This window comes from Toxotes jaculatrix, chromosome 4 (assembly GCF_017976425.1).
Source record: "Toxotes jaculatrix isolate fToxJac2 chromosome 4, fToxJac2.pri, whole genome shotgun sequence".
In the NCBI taxonomy this organism is placed as follows: Eukaryota; Metazoa; Chordata; class Actinopteri; family Toxotidae; genus Toxotes; species Toxotes jaculatrix.
In genome coordinates, this window is record NC_054397.1 from 5,147,626 (window position 1) to 5,166,459 (window position 18,834).

The following is an 18,834-nucleotide window of genomic DNA, read 5'->3' on the forward strand; positions in this document are numbered from 1 at the left end:
AGCTGGCTCCAGAAAGTAATTAGTAAATGAAGTAAACAATAGTTCCATAGCAACTTAAACAGTTTCACACACTGTGTGCAGGTTAACCGCTAACCCACCTCTGTTAGGTTTGTATTATACAGCACAAACTGTATAATACAAACTGTATAATACAAACTGTATTATACAGTTTGTATTATACAGTGAAGTTTAAATGCTGCTATGCTAGCAATGTTAAAAAAGATGATTTCATTTTGATGTGGCAGCTCAACTCAGTACCCCGTGCCTACACAAATTCAGCTCCTTACTCACTGAAGATCAGCCAGACTTCATATCACAATAAAAAAAAGTTTTGTTTTTTTTGTTTTTTTGAAGAAGTTTTCTGACATGTGGAAGTGGTGCTTCATTTCAGGTTCCCCTCGGGGGGACGACTCAGACGAGTGACAGCTGCACATACCCGTTTGTCTTCCCTGAATGGATTCTCCTCAAATGAGGTACATCCAGCACACAACTGCATGTTTGTACACACTTTATACGCACATAAACACTTATGCTGTCTTGAAAGACAAAGATGATGTTTTTCAGCTGAACACAAATGAACAAATGTAATTTAATGCACATACCACATAACTGCATGATCTATGGTTCAATTTCAACCAAGGACCAATGTTGCATGTCATAAATGTATCTCTCTTCCCTTGAATCCCTTGTGTGTACACATTGGGACTAATGAAGGGCGAACTGAAAGATGAACTTCCCCTGGAAACAAATTTGCTGCTAAAAGTGCAGTACAATGTATAGAATAAACAGAAATAGCAACTTTAAAATTAACCAAGAGAACTTGCAGTATTCTTGCATCAATGGGTAATATACAGAAAAAAAGCACATTTTATCTAGTGTTCCCAGGATATATGTACACCAACTTGTTTGCCTGCTTTGTGTGTGTCAGTGAAAGGAAACAGGCAAGATTCCTGTACACTATGTCTGAGACAGCTGTCAAGGTCAGGCTACACATGTTTTTGACAGACATGAAGTTGGCGTGTACCAGTGGAATGTTACAGAGATGTGTGATCATAAAAGCTAAAACGCATAAATTATTAATATTACTTTTGATTTTTTTTCTTACAACACAAGTCAGTGCAAAGTGCAAGGGGATCACTCGACTAGCTCAGACTTACAGAAATCATATGTGTAATAAAAATAGATTAACAGATGATTAACAATGGAGAGATTTAGTGTAACAAGAAAGTCGGACCTGTTTGACTGGAGATAAATGAAATCCTGTAAGTCATACATGAACCACCTGTCAAAACAAACTTGTGTGGCTGGTGTGTAACTGTGGAATGGATGGGGCATGTGTAATGACAAATGCTGTTTATTTGTATGGGAAGTGCTTTTAAAGATTCCAGGGGCAAAACAAAAGTATGGTTCTGTTCACAGCAGCAGCAGATGGAGGTTAAGGAGTTCAAATCAAATCAGGGTTTATTGTCACTTTGCTGTACATACAACTGCAGTGCAGACAAAATGAGACAGCATTTCCTGGGATCAGTAGAGTGAAGGCTAATGTTGCTAGCAGCAAATTATTATGTTTCACAGGCTCAACACAGTGTTTGCCGGGCGAAATTCAGAGATTCAGAAACCCAAATACGCGAATTAGTTTTTCATCCTTTCAAGCAGCGGTCACTACAACAGCAGTAGAACTGGGAATCAAAACCAAATATGTTATCATATTTTTATAACTTACGATTCAAAATGCAAATGTAATGAAGTCACAAGTTCTAATTTTTTAAATATGCCAGGACTGGTTGGAGGTGCAGGTGAAATATTACCAATTAAATATTACAAGTTCCTTACAATGAAGAAAATGTTGTCACTCGGGCTTGTCAGTACCAAGATAAATGTTAACGGGAAAGCCTCATTTTTGCAGCCCATTTACCTGAAATGTAAGATGTGGTTTGTCCTGTTTTTTAAGTTGTTGTTTTTTCTATCCATGGCATGTGCAATAGTTTAGGTACTTCTGTATGAGAATAACATCTCTTCTGTGTGCCGGACTCCTCACGTGACTTCATGTATAAAAGTGCGTTTACCTGCAGACTTCACTTCATTTCACTTCTCCAGCTCACTGGACAGATTCACACCTGAACAGGTAATCTTGCTTTCATATAAATTATGCACATTAATGAACATTTAAAAGGTCATTTCAATCAAATTCCAAAATAAAAAAAAATACGTCAAAAAAATACGTCTGCCAAGATTTCGAAATGTCCTTCTGAGATTTCTCCCAGTTTTATTTATGTTTTCATTAGTGAATAATTAAGTTTTTAATCTGTGTGAATTAACCTTTAAGGAATTTTTCTTTTTCTTATAAGACTGCAGTAACTGAGAGATGCACAAAGTTATTACGGAGATTTTTTTTTTGTTTTGTTTTAAACTATTTATTTATTTATTTTGAGTTACATAAAACTCACAACTGATGTGAATGAGAGCTGCACTTTACAGTGTCATTACACTGTGGTTTTTGTTGTTGCTGTTTATTTACTTTTTATTTATTTATTTATTTTTTATACATGTACTACACAACAAGCTGTGATTCCTTAGAACTGCTGAATGTGCACTTTCACTCCTTATACTCACTTAACTGCAGAACCACTGATCATGCGGTTCAAACGCTGAACTTGAGTATCATACTGCACCTGCACAGGCACTGATTGTCATACACTGAAATGCCAGAGCTACTGAACTGTAACAGAACTTTTTTTTTTTTTTTTAATATATGATAAGAAATGATGCAAATTATTAGCTGGATAGACAAATACAGACAGATTCAGAATTTCAGAGCATCACAGCAAGTGCAGAGAGTAAACTGAAAGAGAAAAAATAAGTGAACTCACTTGCTTTAAAGTGCATTATAATCACTAGAGCTGCAAGAATTAGTCTACTAATTGTTTAGTCGATCTACAGAAAATTAACCTGCAGCGATTTTGATAACTGTTTGATCATTTAAGTCATTTTTCAAGCAAAACCCACCAGATATTCTGTGATTTTAGTTTCTCCAGTGTGGGAATTTTACACTTTTCTCTGTTTTGTATGATTGAATATCTTTGGGTTTTTCCTCTTGTCAAACTCCTTGATCAGCTCATCAGTTGTAGTTTTGGTGATATGCTGAGAAATCATCAATGTGTACTCAATTCTGGTATATATCAAACTAGATACATTTAATAGCTTGAATGCTGTTAAACTGGGAACTGATATTTTTATCCCCATATGGGGTGATGGAAATTGAAATTCACAAAGCCTGTTTACCAAAAAACGTTGTTGTCCTTGTTAACTTCTTTAATAATTACATTACAGCTAAGATGACATTCACTCGTTTCTGTTTCTACTCTCTCTGTCTTTGTCTGAAACATTTCAGTGTCTCTTTGGCCCCAGCCATGACCTCCTTTTCAACTCCATCCACTCTCTATTTGAGTCTCCTCCTCTTTCTGTCATACCACTCCCCTGTTCTCTCCTGTCAGACTGGAAACCCCATCCAGTGTCAGTCCGCTCCCTTTGTGCCAGGTTACAACCTGGTGGGGGAGGGCTTTGATGTGGTCACCCTGCGGCGAAAAGGAGCCTACACAGTCGACGTGAGGACCTTCCTCAACCCACAAGGCAACTGTACTCTCTGTCCCAACCCTCTTCAAGGCAACAGGCTGCAGAAAGTAAGTTAATCAGAAAAGTTTACACATACAGCAGCAAATCTGGCACACACACATATTGTTAACATGTTAACTGTGGTGGTCTCACTTGTATTTTCAGCTGCCAGTCTCTGCAGTGGACTGGCGTGCATTCAGCCGCTGCAATACTTATCTCTACGGCAGTGTGCACACCTCTATCAGGTATTCTGTGACAGAAATACTCCCAGTGTCGTAAGCCTGTTTGTTGTTTTTTATTCCAGTGCCTTAACACAGATCAGTCAGAACTTCCTAACATGTACTCTATTATAGCTTCATCTGTCCCTGGATTGTTTTTGGAAAATGAAACAAACTTCATGGTATTTTCTGTTCCCATGTCCACAGCTCACTGCTTCAAACATACACCTACCAGGACAGCTACGACTGGAAGGTATATAAGATTTCACAGATGTTGTTAGTTATTGAAAACAAAATTATTTATTTATTTACATTTTATTTGTAATTATTATATTTTATTTAATCATTTGTTCTGAAAACATTGAAGGTCAATGACGGCAAGGTGGATGGCAGCAGAAATCCTAAATAACTCATAATAACGCAATTCAAAATCTTTCATCAGATAAAACCAAAACATCATTGTTATTACATTCAGACATCAAGGAGCTCATGCACCCATTTTTTTTTTATCAGTTTGGACTAGATTTGAGGAAGTTTCTGAGCCTGGAGGTGGGAGGAACACACTCCACTGCATATAGCTTTGCTACAGCCAGGAGCCGAGAAGACCGCTACACCTTCAGCACACACAGGACCACCTGTAGCCATTACAGGTAGGCATCACCAAAGACTGTCATATTTGTCATTTAAGTTTGCACAGGCAGGTTATTGATTACGTTGTCCTTTCGCATTTAGTTACCGTGTGTCGAGCAGACCAGCCCTCAGCAGTGAGTTCAGCAGGGATTTGGCGAGACTGCCCAGATACTACAGCTCCTCAACCAAGGCCCAGTACAGACGACTCATTGATATCTACGGCACACATTACATCCGCCAGGTTACATACACATATACATGCACTCACGTACACATCACCTTTCTTGTCTTACTTCACAGGAATAAACAATATTTCTCTGTCTCTACAACATTTTGTTGTGCATAATTTTAGGTTTACCTTGGGGGGCGAGTCAGACGAGTCACATCTACACGTACCTGTTTGTCCAGGCTGAATGGACTCTCCTTATACCAGGTATGTGTAGCACACATGTCTAGTGAAGGCAGCAAACAGACAGTCACACACTCTGTACTAAAAACAACATCTAACATCCCCTCCTGTCATCTAGGCACACAACTGCTTATCACTGGGTGTCAACATAGGCCTTGGGAAGACCAAACTACCTGCTAATCTAGGGTCCTGCAGCAAAGTCTTACAGAACCGGGACTTCTCTACCTCATACAGCTCCGGGCTCCACCAGCATTACACGGAGGTGGTAGGAGGCAGAGGTTGGACGGGAGAGTTTGCACTCACCCATAATAACTCCCAGGGCTACCAAAATTGGTTGAAAACCCTCAAGGATCACCCTGATGTTGTTAAGTACTCCTTGAGACCAATATATGAGCTGGCGTCAGTGTGGACACAAAAGGTCGGACTGAAGGCTGCCATAGAGCAGTACTTAACAGACAACGGCATCAAGACCCCGACCACACCCTACTGTGGCAGTTGGTACCCTAACCTGGATTCGAGGTGCTGTCCCAGACAGGCCTGGAGGGGAACGCTGGTGGTGACCATCGTCCGGGCCTGGGGCCTCAAAGGAGATCTCTGGGGCAAGACTGAGGGGTATGCAGAAACTGAGAGAAGGCACATTAAACATGATGCGTCAAACACAAATATTGATATAGTTATTTGCTCTTCCACCTTTTTCCATTTCACAGGTATGTTAAGATGTGGTACGGCTCCGTGTACCGCAAGACCCGTGTGATCAGATCCAACAGCCCTCGCTGGAACACACGTTATCATCTGGGAAATGTCAGTACTAACCCTCTTTTCACAGATCAACTTCCAAATTTTAATATAGGAATAGTTTGACAGTTTGTGAAATATGCTCATTTGCTTCCAGGCCAAGAGTTAGTCTGTCCATTAAATATGAAGCTATACTTCTCTACAAAGCCAAAATATAATAACTATGTGGTCAGCATTGAGTTAAGGTATTTACTTACTGACATATTACCAAACCATAAAATTATTATATTGGATTCAAAAGTATCTAATAAGATAGAAGATCGTGAAGATAAAAATTAGCTAAAATAGAATAAAACAGAATAACACAGGAGAATAAATGTAGTGCAAGATATGAATAAACAGCCCCAATGCAGTGGCAAACAGAAAAGTTTTAAACCCTGATATAAGAGAACTGAGAGTTTGTTTCAGAGATGTGGAGCATAAAAACAGAATGCTGCTTCTCCTTTTTTAGTTTTCACTCTGGGCACAGTAAACAGACCAGTCCTAGACAACCTGAGTGGACAATTAATAACAGACCAGCAGATTAGAAATGTATTTTGGCATTAAACCATTCAGTGGTTCAGATTGCAAATTGGTAATTTATATAACTCGTTGAGCAAGTGGAACAAAACAAATACAGTTCATAAATATTTGTTCAACACAACATTTAGTTTTGACAGATTCATAAAAGGCACAAATCAACAAGCGTTTTCTAAATATGCATAAAAGTTAGACCAAAATGACCCTGGGGTACGTGGTATGTGTTGATATTATTTTGGTTTAACTTTTACTGATTTTTTTTTTTTCATGAAGGTGGACACACACTTGGGTCTGAAGATTGAAGTCTGGGATGAAGACTGGGGCAGAGACGACCGTCTCATATCATGTGTGAAATACCTGAGCCAGGGGACAAGCAGATTCACCTGCCGGGCCAAGAAAGGCACCGTCGAGATCCTTTACACTCTCACCTGCGACCGTCACCTGACTGGACCGAAGTGCAACCAGTACAAGCCATCTGCATCGTGAGGAGCGCATACTGGGCGGCACGCTCTGTGGCCAATCAAGTGCTAAATCAGATCTGTTGTACTTTTTTAAATGCCATGAATCAGACAGTCACACAGGTAAAATGACTGTCAGACATAGGTTTCCTATTTTAGAGCTTCAATTACATATATTTGGACTATAAATTAGAGTTATAGCAATTCACTTATGTATTGCTAATGGTCCTGTTAATCCTGTTTTGATTCTGGTGGTGGGTCCACATTTGAATCACAAATTGTGCCTTTGTCATATAAAGATGCTGTTGATTATTTTCTGAATTCATGCATCAAAACTCCTTGTGCTGGGTACTTTTACTGTGTGCTATTGAAATGATAATGAAGTTACTATTTTTGTGTGTGCTTTCTCCTGCCAATGAAGACCTAAGCTCTTTAAACCACTAATCAGCACTGGTAAGCCCAATTCCATTTTATTTAGACCTATATGCACATTAGTACAATGCAAATTCAAATGATAATAGTCTTAAACAACCAAAAATATAACTCAGAGCTTGACACGCTGGTTTCCAGCACTCCCTGTCCAAGGCTGATAACAAACCAGGCGAAGTTGCAAACTGCCTAGATGCCCCAGACCCTCAGAGCCTTCACAAAAAAACGCTGTTTCCGCTGCCTCTGCTGGTTTGGTCCATCTGATTAGTTATAAATGCATTAAGTTATTTGCACCACCAAAGTACAATATAAACTAAGGTGGGTCCTGCATATTAGATAATTATGTGGTCCTGTCTTGTTGGAGGTTCCCTTAGTTCCCTTAGAGTCAGCAGGGTACATATTCAGTTGTGTGTGTAGGGGGGCACACAACAAATATTTGCCCCTTAACAGCTTAATGTGGCCATGTTTCTGTCTGTCACACAGTGGGGTGTAAATGTAAAAGCACTAATGAATTGCCCCCGCCCTCATGTCTTCATGCCTCCTGTGGTAAAGGTTTCCTGTGCAAAGGTTTATGCAGTGCGTAAAAAAGCCCAGCTCCTGCAGCGACCGCTGGATTCCTTCCTCTCATCTCTGAAAATGCGGACTGATTCAAGCGACCGCACGGAACAGCCTGGAGGCCGTGTAAACGTCTCCCCCGCCGTCCTCTCTCTCTCTCTCTCTCTCTCTCTCTCTCTCTCTCTCTCTCTCTCTCTCTCTCTCTCTCTGTCCATCCCACACTGCGGGACACTGTCTGACACACGTGTATCTAATTTAGGTGACAGCGCAGCGGTTTCCGTTACAAGGAAATGATGGAGAAGGAAAGTTTCTGACGCCTCTCCGTTTCGTCGGGACTGTCCGCAGGAAAACTGGAGAACTCTTTTCGCTGTTTCGTTTCGTCCTCATAACAACGCGGGTCTGAAAAAAAAATCTGTACGGATTTGGGATTAAACGGGTCTCCGACACTGAAATGTCTCAGGATTGGAAATGCAGCTCCACGCCTGTCTGTTGCTTTTTATTATCACAACAGGTAAAGAAATCTGCTCGTTACTGGACTCTGCTTTATGCCTTTTGCTGTGAATCTGCTGTTGAGCTCATTGTTTTCTCCTGTTATTATCACTTAACTTTCTATTGGACATATTTTTAGCTGTAACTGCTTTTTCATGATCTACTACTTTAAAATAAAGTCACAGTTGTGCTGTTATATTGTAAACATGAACTAAATTACTAGGGGTTTCAGTATACAGGGTTGAGTTCAGTGGTAAACTGAATTCCTCTGCCTAAATTTTAGGGGTCATTGGTTAATAAAAGGAATAAGTAAAAAGAGTTTGGGGTGAGTTTTCTTTTTAATCTTTTCATGCCTCAAAAGTCCCTCAAATGAAAGTATCTCAGAGTGGAAAACTGCTCTTTGGTTGAACTGCCCACAGCGTTGTGTCATCGCACAGAGTTCAGGATATTTATGCCAGAGCGATTCCTTCTTTTACCAGAATCTTTTTTCTTCTCCTCAGATAAAACATTGGCCTTGTTGCACCACTGTAACGGAAATGTCAGCCTGGACCAAGAGCCTGTTGGTCACATCAGGCTCACTTTATCTGGACTTCTTACTGACACCAACAGGCTCAACTCCATGAACCACCAGCCTGACAAAACCCTTTCACTTTGTACTTGGACGATCGATATTCCTCCGGGTAGGACGGTACTTTTGAAGGCAGCCTGGTTGGAAAGTGGTTCGAGCATATCAGTGCGATGTGTTGGGAACGAGGGAGATCATGATTGGGTCCTGGAAAGCGGGGGGACGGCTCTGCTCTCCGGCTGTGACAGAAACAAAGCCACCCTCACTTGGACAGGAGCGGGACATTCCTCAAATGCTATTCAGATGTCTTATTATGGTGAGAAAGGTTAACACAATTACCCAGTTTGATTTATTGAATCAGTATGGCCCACTTGCCTGCACTTGCACCCTGATCACGAGAGTTTGATCTAATAGTCGTAATAACATTTGGATCAGACATGTTTTAGAGCTGGGCTTTGCTTATGTTGTTGTCTCGCTGAATATATAATGAGTGCTATACTGAAAAAATAAAATTCTGTTTACAGTAGAAGAGGAATGCTGTGGGTACAACTGTGGAAACATACTGTGGACATGTATTGTTCAAAATGAGCTGTGAGCTGTAAATCTATCAGCTGGAAAGTTCTTATCACACTCACTGTGGTGTGAGAGACACAGGGATGTTGTTGTGGTTTCCACTCTGCCTCTCCTCACTCTGTCCCTCTCTGTTTTTGTGTTTGTCCCTGATCATCCAGTCCAGGAAGATGAGAGGAATTCCTCGGAGGACCACACCAGCCCACATACAGACCGAGACCTCATACGCTGGTCTCAGACAGGAACCAGCTTTACAAGCACAGTGCCTGTTAGTCAAGAGGCGGTGAGAGGGACAGAAGGGGTCAGAGGTCGCCTCCACGAAGGTCTAGAGTGGAGCCGTAGGCTTCAGTCTGTGTCTGGTTCCTCCTCCCAGGACCAGGGGCTGCTGCACCCCACCTCACTCCTGCAGGGACTCACTGTGGCTGGGAGAGCCGATAGGGAAACTCTCCCTTTTCCTGAGGAAGGGCTGAACAATGGAGCGGATACATCTGGAGCTGTTCACCTCACTGATGGTCCCATATCTGCCAGAGAGAGAACACACCCCTATTTTCAGCACACACATCATACAGACACATCAAACACTGCAAACACAGAAACCAACTCTGTCAGTGAGCTCCCTCAAACCAAGATGGCACTGACAGATGCAACAGCCAGAAGCTACAACACCTTTCTTGGCACGGAAACATACAAATATGCAATCAGTCACACATCTAAACATGTAGACAGACATGCAAGTACACAAGCTCACCCCACTGTGTCCAGCTCCAGCATCCTGCTTGTCACCTCTTCTACCCCTGAGCTACCTTTCCTGACAACCTGGGAGAGTGGTACCGTCCTAATCCCACATGGTGGAGCTGTTAGCGGGACACCTGAAGAGAAACACCCCCATTCTTGGAGGAGCCAGAGAAGCACAGACAGACTTAACTCTGATTTGACCTCTGCCATCACCTCTGACCCTTTAAAATCGCCCACCCAGCCTCCGCAGGATGACTCAAGCCGTGCACGTGCTGATACTGAACCCACCGAGCCATCTACATCCTCACAGGCTTCCACCAAGACTCATCAGTCATCCACCGCCCACATCACAGAGCTTGACACTGCTGTTAGTACTGTGGCGGCAGCGTCATTTCACCCAAACATAAGTCGAAGTGACTCATTTGAATCTGCTGCATCAGATGTTTCCAGTCAAACTGCTGCGTTTGCGTCCTCTGATAAATTTGACAACAGAGGAAAGCTTCACACTCCCACTTCTTCCCCTGAGAGTCAGACAAACTCTCCACAGAGCACAGAGAGCCTCACACACTCAACTTACACATCATCTACATTCACACAAATGGAAAGTACACAAAGAAATTTCATTAATACATTCGTGACTACAAACACTGCTCCCTCTTCGCCTGTCATTACCGAAGCTGAAGGCCGCACTTCAAGTTTCACAGCTTCGTCTTCTACACCCAGAGCAGCTCTGACATTGGGAGATGTTGTCAAAGACTCAGCTGCCATAGGAACTACTTCTGAAACGTATACGCTGCATCCCACTTACACACTTTTACATGAAAACTCACCCACAAATTCACACAGTCCTGTTCCTCCTTTGCCATTCGGTACATCTCTACACCAATCTACAACTTCACAAATGCACACTGCGGCTTCTGATAGTTCACACACCACTCACACACCCACATCTTTAACCTCTGTGACTGAATCCACAAAGCTTACAGCGTTTGCCGACCACAAAACGGTGCCTACATCCTCACAATCGTCAATAGTCAAATCTATATCTTCGCACACACCTTTGCTGTCCTCTACTAAAGTCCCTGCTATGCATAAACAGTCCCACAACTACATTACTACTACGCATACTTCTCTGCTCTCACTCACAACTCCAAAATCACATTATGGACCAGGACACAGAGGAGTAGAAGTAGAGACAGAGGATGAGTTTTGGCAACGGTTTCCCAGCAGCACAACCACACACACTCCCACAGCTGGACCACCACCACAACCTCCACCCCGGACAACCCCATATCCCAGTCAGGAGAGCCATGTGACGCTCACACCTTCTGCTTTCACCTCTGCACCCACTTGGAGCTCCACAGCTAGTCAGACACCCAAGTTTTACATTGTGCCAGATCAGCCTGCAGCTGTTAGAGGTAATGTTTGTGTGTTTTTGTGTGAAATTAAATATCCTGGCCTGTTGTAATGGAATTATTTGCTTGTTCTGTGCAGTGGAGTCAATTGAGCTGCTGCTGCAGATAATCGTAGAGGAGTCCAGATCGGCTTTTAGCTCTGGCTTGGAGGAAGACACTGCTGCCTGGGTTAGGGATTGTGTAGACAAACACAATGCATGCAGAAACACACTAATAAACATCTTCTTATATAATTGCTTTAGACTTTTATGTAGTTTTTACTCCTTGTTTCTTTCAGATTGAGCCATACCTACAGAAAGCCCCAGGGTTTAGCAGGCTGCTGGGAGTCTGGAGCAGGTGAGGTGGTGTAGAGTGCAGTTAGCCCCGGTGTGTCCCTCTCATGTATTACCACAAAAGTCAAGTCACGGAAATCGACATTAAAATTTCAGACAACTTACATACCCAGTGATCTTGAAAAATCCAGAAGGCTGTTTAACAACATAAACTGCTGTTTTCAAGATACTTACAGATTTCTTAGAGAGTCTTGTAACTATTGAAAAAAAATTTCGGCCGATTCTTGCAAAAATAAAAAATACTTGATCATGAAGTTTGTTACAGATATCCATGGTGCCAAGAGAATGAATCCTAGTGACTTTAGCGATCCCCTGATTTTTCCTGTAGTGCCACCAGCAGGTGAAGTGATGTTAAACAATCTTCTGGGTTTTTCAAAGATCACCAGGCATGTCTTTTTTTGGAAAACTGAGCGTTTAGCTCTCTGACTCTAATGTAGTAGTAATTCATTAGAAACACAAACTGTGGCCATGCTGCAGTGGACTGGTTGAAAAACTGTGCAGGAGCTGAAACTAATGTCCTGCTGCTGTTCCAGTGGCCATGCAGTGCAGAGCCTGGTGGAGTTTAAAACCAGCAGGGCTCTGCAGTGGCTCAGTATGACAGGACCCACATCACTGCTGGAGCGAACAGGACTTGCTCAGGCTGTTCGTGAGGGGAAGGGGTTCAGATCATCCAAGATCACCAACATCACACTGGGAGGTGAGCCTGTGCTGAAATGCACACCTGCTACTACTAAGGGTTAATAGCTTTTCGGGCAACCTGGTGTCCGAGGGCTATAACGCGAGTCCAGCCAGGGACTTTTGCTGGATGCCACTCTCTACCTCTCTCCCCTTATTTGCTGTCATCTCTCTTCTGTCGGCTTTCTGACTTTCTTCAAAAAACACTTTAACTGCCAGGCCAGCGGTCAGCCACAGTGGCTTCATTTACCAGAGAGGGAATTCCATTCTTAACCTGCTTAATTAATAAACCCAGTTACAGGCAGGCTCATGTAAACATTATAACTCAGTTAGATTGACACAGTTAAAGTGATAATCCAATAATGAGAAATCTAGAGCGCACCTGGCTTGCTCTGATGTTAAACTTGTTACTGTGGAATGTAATCATCTTTCACTTTTGGTGTTTGCCATGTGTACAACTTCACAATCACAGTGAGTGATGTGTGTGCTGTGGCTGCATTTTGATGTCAAGACACACGGTGGTGTGGAACAAAGTCATCGGTCATTTGTTTGCTGTTTACTGGTGAAAGGTTGCATGTAAACTCTGCATGTAAACATACTCACTAAATTACACTAAACAGACTTCCGAAACCTATGTATTTATTATTCTAATTTTCTGGAGCACATGACCCATCATCTGAAAAATATTTCAGCAATAAGCAGACATTTAAAGGATCATGCTGCTAAAATTTTGTTGTTTCTGTTTGGTTGTTAATGTGTATTAAATGTGTATTAATCTTCAACAGATGCACAATTTGCTCCTGTATGAGTAATGCTGGCTAAAACCTACAGTGCCCATCTGTTTTTGGACACAACCTTTACTTTTTAAAAAAAAGTGTCCTATGTTTTTTTAAGATCTGCAGTGCCCATCTGTTATGAATGGGCTTGGGGCTGAGTGCCACACACTGTCTTTTTATGGGATTTTTATGGGATTTTTTAACAGTAATAAAAATAAAGAATGACACCAGCCTTATCCTTTAACATGTCTTCCTTCCAGGTCTGCAGGGTGATGTGTGTGACTGGTTGCTGCAGTGCCCAGAAGGCTACAAATGTGTGTCCCAGCCTGGCACTGCAAACTATAGCTGTTCCTCTGTCTGTCACTTTGCCTACTGCCACCACCACGGCATCTGTACGCACCATCCAGGCCAACTTCCAATTTGCCGGTAAGAGCAAGAACACACATTCTTGTATGCCAATTGTCTGTCTCTAATGTCTGTGCACATAAGTGAGTGTCTTTTTGTTTGTGTACTAGCTGTCTTGTAGGAGAGGACTTCTGGTACATGGGTCAGAGGTGTGATGTGAGGATGACTAGAGCACGGCTCGTGGGGGCATGTCTTGCCATCTTACTCGTCATGGTGACAGTCATTGGCGTTTTGGCCTTTGTGGCGGTGCGACGCTACCGAGCCATTCTGATCCAGGCCAAAGTAGATCAGACCCGCAGCAGGTACACACTCACTCACTTTTGTGTATATATATATAGTCAATGCTGGCAGCACACAGCCTACAATCCGAAGATTAATATACACAATGCAGGGTTTTTGCAGGGTTGGCCTGACTATATTATGAAACCTGCTTTTTAAGTCTTTGCTAAAATTGATACTGCCAACTATGAGACTGATAAGCTTCTTAGCTACTGAAGCACCTGCTACAGGTCTGATAGTGTTGACTAAAAGTCTACATGTGCATAATCTGCTGTTCAAACAGTCCAACTTTTAGTTTGTAAGTGTGTCACCCTTCCCAACAGACCAGGGAAGCGAAAGTATTTAAGAAAGGTAAAACCACTGAAATGGGCATAATTTCATGTACAGTAAATGTAATTACAATCATATCCACTAGGTGTCATAGTGTGGCTGTAGAAACACATACTGAAGATGAAAGCTGTGCTATGGAACCCTGGTAAATGTTGAGACTCTGTCTGAATCTAAATATCCACTATCCAGACTTGCAGACAGCTGTTCAGTCATACATACCCTGATGCGTTCACTGTCATCACATCGTCTGTTATGGTGCTGAGCCACGAGGGGATGTATTAGACAGGACAGACCTCACTCACTTCCATGGTGATGAGTCAAAATTTCTCTTACCCACTTCAGATTATTTTCCTGAATTGTTTTAAAAAGTAGACATTCTTATGTTGGCAGTTTATGCAAGATAAACTTCGTTAAATAAGCTTACAATAGGTTTATACATCAAAAATGAAGATTATGACTTATTAATTGTGTGAAGCTGACATAATTAGACTGATTGTTCTGCAGTATTATCATTAATAATTTCTGGTCACATCCATATTACTATGAACAGTGGATAAATTTCCAAGCAAAATCTGAGAAATTCCCACTCCAAGCAGACTCTAGACGCTCCCCAATAGTCCACTTGAGACCTTGTGTGAATTTGAATGAATTGTGGATTTGGACAGGCCTCTGCAAATGTGCTGAATGTAGACATGTGGAGCCAGAGTCAGCCTCTTAAAGCTGCATTAGCCAAGATTTTTGTGTTAAAACACTTGTCATCTGAACCCAAATCACAAAGTGGGGTTGCAACAAGGAAGAGCTTTCCCACTTGAACAGAGACACTGTGGTTTTGTTCCTATTGCCTACATTAAACTTAAATATTGAGTATGGACACAGGCATAGTTCAGACAGAAACTGCTAACTTTGATTATTGGTGCCAGACAGGCTGTTCTGAGTGTTTCTGAAACTGATGAGTTTACCCAGAATGTGCCAAAAAACAGCCAGTGATCTGCAGACAGAAACACCTTGTTGATCAGAGAGGTCAGAGGATAATGACTGTTTGGAGCTGACAGAAAGGCTGCAGTAACTCAGATAACTTTACTTTATATGAGCAGAAAAGCATCTCAGAATGCACAACATGTCAAACCTTGGGGCAGATACAACAATGAAAGACCGCATCCACTCCTGTCATACTCATAGGTGACATGCAGAGGTGTGTCTGTTGTTTAGCCTACCCTTTTTGATTTGAATGGGGTGGACAAAATAATAGGAACACCTGTCAACATAATGCAATTCAGCAGCACCACAAACTATATCCCAGTAATGTTTGTTGGCCACCCTTTGTCTGTCAAACAGCACCAGTTCTCCTAGGTACACTTGCACTTGGCAGGAAGGTTTTTCCAAGCTTCTTGGAGAACTTGCCACAGCTCTCCTGAGGATTTAGACTGTCTCAGTGTCTTCTGTCTCTTCACGTAATCCCAGACTGACTTGATGGTGCTAAGATCAGGGCTCTGGCAGAGCGAGACCATCTGTTGCAGGAATCCTTGTTCTTCTTCTTGTTGAAGATAGTTCTCTATGACTCTGGCTGTATGTTAGGGGTTGTGGTTTGTGGTGGCAGTAATTTTAACTATAATCTAGTTTCAATTGAAGCAGATACAATAAATGTCCTGTGGCTATGTAACCTCTAATGATTTGCTGTGTGTGCAGTTATCGCAGGTTCAACCATTTTGATGAGCTGTCGGGTCGGTTCTGGTTGCGCTCGTGGGCGGGATCAGCAGACTCACTGGACAATCCTGCATTTACACGCTCCGATGAGCTGCTGCACCTGCGGGCACTTGACCGCCCTTGCTGTTACCACGACGACACGCTGTCACTGGCTTCCACCTGCCCCAGCCACGGAACACACATCAATACAATCTACCCACACAGGTACACACACACATTCAGTGTTGCACATGAACTGTCAATGTGCTTGACAGTGTCTGAATGTTTAAGTTAATATGTTACTCAGGTGAAATCCACATGACAACATGAAAGTAATAGTTTATGCATACCTTATACATGTTCCTTTACTCTGCTGTCAAGTGCACACCATATAAAGCAACTTAAGGTTCAAGAGGTAAGTAAGAAAGTAATAATCAGGATAAAAACAAACAAGCTAGCTGAATGCATACAGACACAAGATTTGCTGTTTTACTTACTTTACTACTCAAACAAAAAAAATGATGACACTTTTTAAATAATAAGTGTAAATTTGAATCATTTTAATAAATTCTAATGTAAATAAGGACCTTATGAAAATCAATAGACCTTCCTTTAAACATGCATAAAGGGTTTTTTGGCCACTTTGGGCAGCAGGACAAACAGTGATATTTTATCACACTATAAAGCTGTTAATAGTAAATGTGATAGCAAACAGTTGCTTATTCAAAATCCAGCACACACGGAGCAACATTAGTATTCATTTATAGTCATGTCAGGCCAGGTGACAAATGTAAATTAGCTCTCCTTTTAGCTCTCTTGCGGTCTTGTCTAACTCCCAAGGGAAATATTTGGCTCTGTAGCTGCTAAATGCTCCACTGTCTTCATCATCTAGTTGCTCACTTTGTCTCTCTGCCATTTAGAGCTGGGCTAGTACAGCACAGTGGGTTTATCGCTGCTTTTCGCTAAACAGGGTGCCTGCGTCTGGAAACATTGCTAATAGGGGCAGAAAATGAAAGCAATAATCTGAAAGATGTTGAAAAACCTGCAGAGCTCAGTGGAGGGATAGTTCTCTGGGGGGGTGGCATTCTCACAAGTCCCTATCATTTTACATTGTCATTTCATCCATTGTCAATATGGAAATATTTATTTGAGCATCTTTAACTATATGATCGAGTACTTTATTTAAACCAATGCAAAAGCAAACAAACAAATAAAGGGGTAAAAAACAAATATAAAAGGTCTAAGCATAACAATAACTAAGTTAATGCAATTTAGTGACATTGAAAGTCCACTGATTGATAGGAATTGTCAATTGATTGTTCTTAAAATATTGACCACAAATGATTCTCCTAAACGTCTATTAAAATAAAGCTAATGAAACAGTAGAGATGTATTTGGACCCAAGAATTAATGAGTAAAGCTATATTTCTGTCTCTCTCCTAATCTTTATCTTAAGCTATTACTGTAAAAATGTAAATATATGTCTAAATATTTAGAGTCTTTCACACATACAAAGATGATGACTAATCCCTTGGATCTCTGTATTACTTGTAGCTCTCGGTATGGTTGGAGGGGAAGTGAAATGAGTATGGGGGATGGTGTGTTGGACTCAGGTAAGGCCAGTGACCTTTCAGTCTGTAGCTGGCCTGTGGAACCCATTCAGTGGACTCCATTCCCACTTCTGCAGCAACTGGCTTCCCACAGGACACCCACAGTGAGTGTTTGATTATGTGTGTTTGTGTTTGAAAGAGGTGTATCTGGTTTCATTATGTGATCATGTGCTGTTCCTTTGTGAAACCAGGTGAGGGTTTCAAGGCCACGGTCCTACTGTGAAGGCATGGAGCTGGCAGACCTGGGGAAGAGCTGGACTGCTTGACACACACATAAAGACGAATCAAATCTGTTCTGACACTGGTATTTGCAGATAATTTTTGTAATCTAAGGCTCAGATGTTCTTTTTTGTTAATAAAAATTGCAAAACAGTAAGTGTAAATGTGTATATATATTTTTGTTAAATTCTTGCTACATTTTCCAGCTTGAATCTAATATGTTCATTCTGAAAGGATGTAGGATATACGGTAAAGACTTAAAAACAAAGAGGCTGTGTAAATATCCATGGCTCCGCGTCCAGTATAATTCTTGAATAAACAGAAGTCTTACTCAGGAAAGGAATATATTTATTCTGTTATTAAGTTCTTGTGTGTTTCAACATACTGAGCTTTGCACACTCAGAGGTCATCACTTAGCAAGGCAAGCCTTTTTGTATTGCATGTTACATATACAATGGTTAAAGTTTAAAAATTTACGATTTCCCTATACATCGAAGAATTCCTATCTCCTAAGAGTCAATCAAAGAAAGAATGAAAGAAATACCACCTGACTTACAGCTCATTGTTTGTTTTTTTTGACTGCAGCGGGTAGGTGTTTTTAACAAAAAAGCCACTGTACACCAACTACCCAGCAGCAAACAGCAAATTACAAAGTTAGCAGCTAGCTGGAGAAGAGCTAAAGAGCCAGATATTTCCCTCATTGGTAAAAAAAATATTTTCCAGGCACCCAGAAACATGACTCCATATCTATGCTAATAATAAATAAAACAAAGATTAAAATTTGAGTCACTAAGAATTGTTCAGCCTAGTTGCATGTGGGATTAATGTCTCTCTGTCCTTCCAAAATATCTTCTAGAAGTTCCAGCCAAGACTGGATTACCAACCAGGCAAAGCAGGCAACTGTCCTGGGGCCCCAGACCCCAAAGAGCCCCAAAAGCCCCAGGTTGTATCCAGTTGATTTACTGCATTTGTTTAGGAACTGACACAGTACGCGCACAGTGAAAGCAAGGTGTATCCGGCATTATTAGTCTTTCTAATCTTGTGGTCCTGTCTTAGAAAGGGGAACTGTGTCAAAATCTTGTCATATTATGTTATTGAGGTACCAAAAACAAGTTAAGGTTCAGGT

The 18,834-nt window shown here is 41.5% G+C and overlaps 2 protein-coding genes across 2 annotated transcripts; both read left to right on the top strand.

The window, feature by feature from the left end:
• The first annotated feature begins 2,116 nt into the window (after window positions 1-2,116).
• LOC121180045 (perforin-1-like) lies at window positions 2,117-6,956 on the top strand. Its single transcript, XM_041035163.1, has 10 exons — window positions 2,117-2,125; window positions 3,392-3,680; window positions 3,778-3,857; window positions 4,038-4,083; window positions 4,344-4,480; window positions 4,563-4,701; window positions 4,813-4,893; window positions 4,988-5,481; window positions 5,577-5,670; window positions 6,457-6,956. The coding sequence occupies exons 2-10, from the start codon at window positions 3,411-3,413 to the stop codon at window positions 6,667-6,669; spliced, it is 1,554 nt and encodes a 517-aa protein (XP_040891097.1). The 5' UTR covers window positions 2,117-2,125; window positions 3,392-3,410; the 3' UTR covers window positions 6,670-6,956.
• Window positions 6,957-7,700: 744 nt separating this feature from the next.
• si:ch211-14k19.8 (flocculation protein FLO11) lies at window positions 7,701-18,033 on the top strand. The gene is made up of 11 exons (XM_041035160.1): window positions 7,701-8,136; window positions 8,615-8,995; window positions 9,411-11,402; window positions 11,479-11,567; window positions 11,677-11,735; window positions 12,265-12,428; window positions 13,443-13,608; window positions 13,698-13,889; window positions 15,883-16,104; window positions 17,434-17,593; window positions 17,681-18,033. The coding sequence occupies exons 1-11, from the start codon at window positions 8,094-8,096 to the stop codon at window positions 17,753-17,755; spliced, it is 3,543 nt and encodes a 1,180-aa protein (XP_040891094.1). The 5' UTR covers window positions 7,701-8,093; the 3' UTR covers window positions 17,756-18,033.
• The last annotated feature ends 801 nt before the right edge of the window (window positions 18,034-18,834 follow it).